This window comes from Chinchilla lanigera, unplaced genomic scaffold, assembly GCF_000276665.1.
Source record: "Chinchilla lanigera isolate Chin_1 unplaced genomic scaffold, ChiLan1.0 scaffold00054, whole genome shotgun sequence".
NCBI classification, from domain to species: domain Eukaryota; kingdom Metazoa; phylum Chordata; class Mammalia; order Rodentia; family Chinchillidae; genus Chinchilla; species Chinchilla lanigera.
This window is the reverse complement of record NW_004955455.1, coordinates 4,919,970-4,921,149: the sequence shown is the minus strand read 5'-3', so window position 1 is coordinate 4,921,149 and position 1,180 is coordinate 4,919,970. Positions and strand designations below refer to the sequence as shown.

Sequence of the window (1,180 nt, the reverse complement as noted above, 5' to 3'; positions counted from 1 at the left end):
AAAAAAAAAAAAAAAAAAATTGGTAAGGTGAGCAGTAGCAGTAGTGTCAGGATAAGAACATCTCTAAACTCTTACTATCTTGTGTAGTGAAGCTCAGCAGCACAGTGCCTGCCTGGCAAGTGCAAGGTTGTGAGAAAAAAAAAAAAAAAAAAAATGGTTAGGGCTGTAGCTCAGTGCAAAAACCTTGAGCTCAGTCCCCAGTAGTGCAAAAAAAAGGGTAGATGAAAACAGACTGCTCAAGTGTAGATAGTGCTGAATGAAGATGGATACATGTGCATATGTTGTGTTTTTTTCTGCACTTGTATATGTTTGAAAACTAACTTAAAACCGTTTATGTTTTGTGGGTTGTGGTAGTAAATCCCAGCACTGACTAGAGAGGCTAAGCAGGAGAACTGCTGTGAGTTGAGGGCCAGCCTGGGCTACATAGCAGAGACCCTATCTCAACCCTTGCCCCTCCCAAAATGGTTTTGTTTTATAAATTTTGGCTGTTTTTATACATTACTTCCTACCCTTTCAGCAACTCTGTAAGGTCAGTTTCAGGACCCTCATGTTTATACAAGACAAAGACCAGAGTCATGCGCTACAGAGCTCTGCCTAGAGTCACACCACTGATAAGTGGGGAGCCAGGGCTCCAACACATGGTGCTCTAGCTCCATGGCCTGTTTACCTGTGTAATCAGAGAATATAGACACGAGCTCCCAGATCCCTGCCCACCCAAAAGAAGTCCTGCCATGCTGCCCTTGTGGATCTCAGGAATAGGACAGAGCTAAAAGATGACAGAGAACGAGGTCCCCTGTGGACTGCTAGACTCTGGGATAGCTGATCCGTCCTTCTTCTGCAGAGCTGTTCACAGCCATCACTTCTGCCTGAGGTAAGCAGAGTGAGATGGTAGGGGAACTACTGTCTCCATATGCCCAAGCTCAAAGTCACGCAGGTGACTGGCTAAGAACCCAGGCCTTTCAGCTGCTATCTGATCTTCATTCCAAAATGAATCTTCATTCCATGATAATCCACCGTCACGTTCTTACTAACTTGCCTTTCTGTTAGCCAGCACTCAATGCAGTATTCGCTGTTCTTGTGATCACATCTTTTTTTTTTTTTTTTGGTTTTTCTCCGGTACCGGGAACCGAACTCATGACCTTGCGCTTGCCAGGCAGGCGCTTTGCCGCTGAGCTAAATC

The 1,180-nt window shown here is 45.0% G+C and overlaps 1 protein-coding gene across 1 annotated transcript in view; it reads left to right on the top strand.

The window, feature by feature from the left end:
* The window catches only part of LOC102027143, a 16,859-nt gene that overhangs the window by 6,818 nt on the left and 8,861 nt on the right, over positions 1–1,180 (top strand). The window contains exon 3 of the mRNA XM_013520308.1: positions 842–871. Within this exon, the coding sequence (XP_013375762.1) occupies positions 842–871 (30 nt within the window). The remainder of the gene's footprint in view (positions 1–841; positions 872–1,180) is intronic.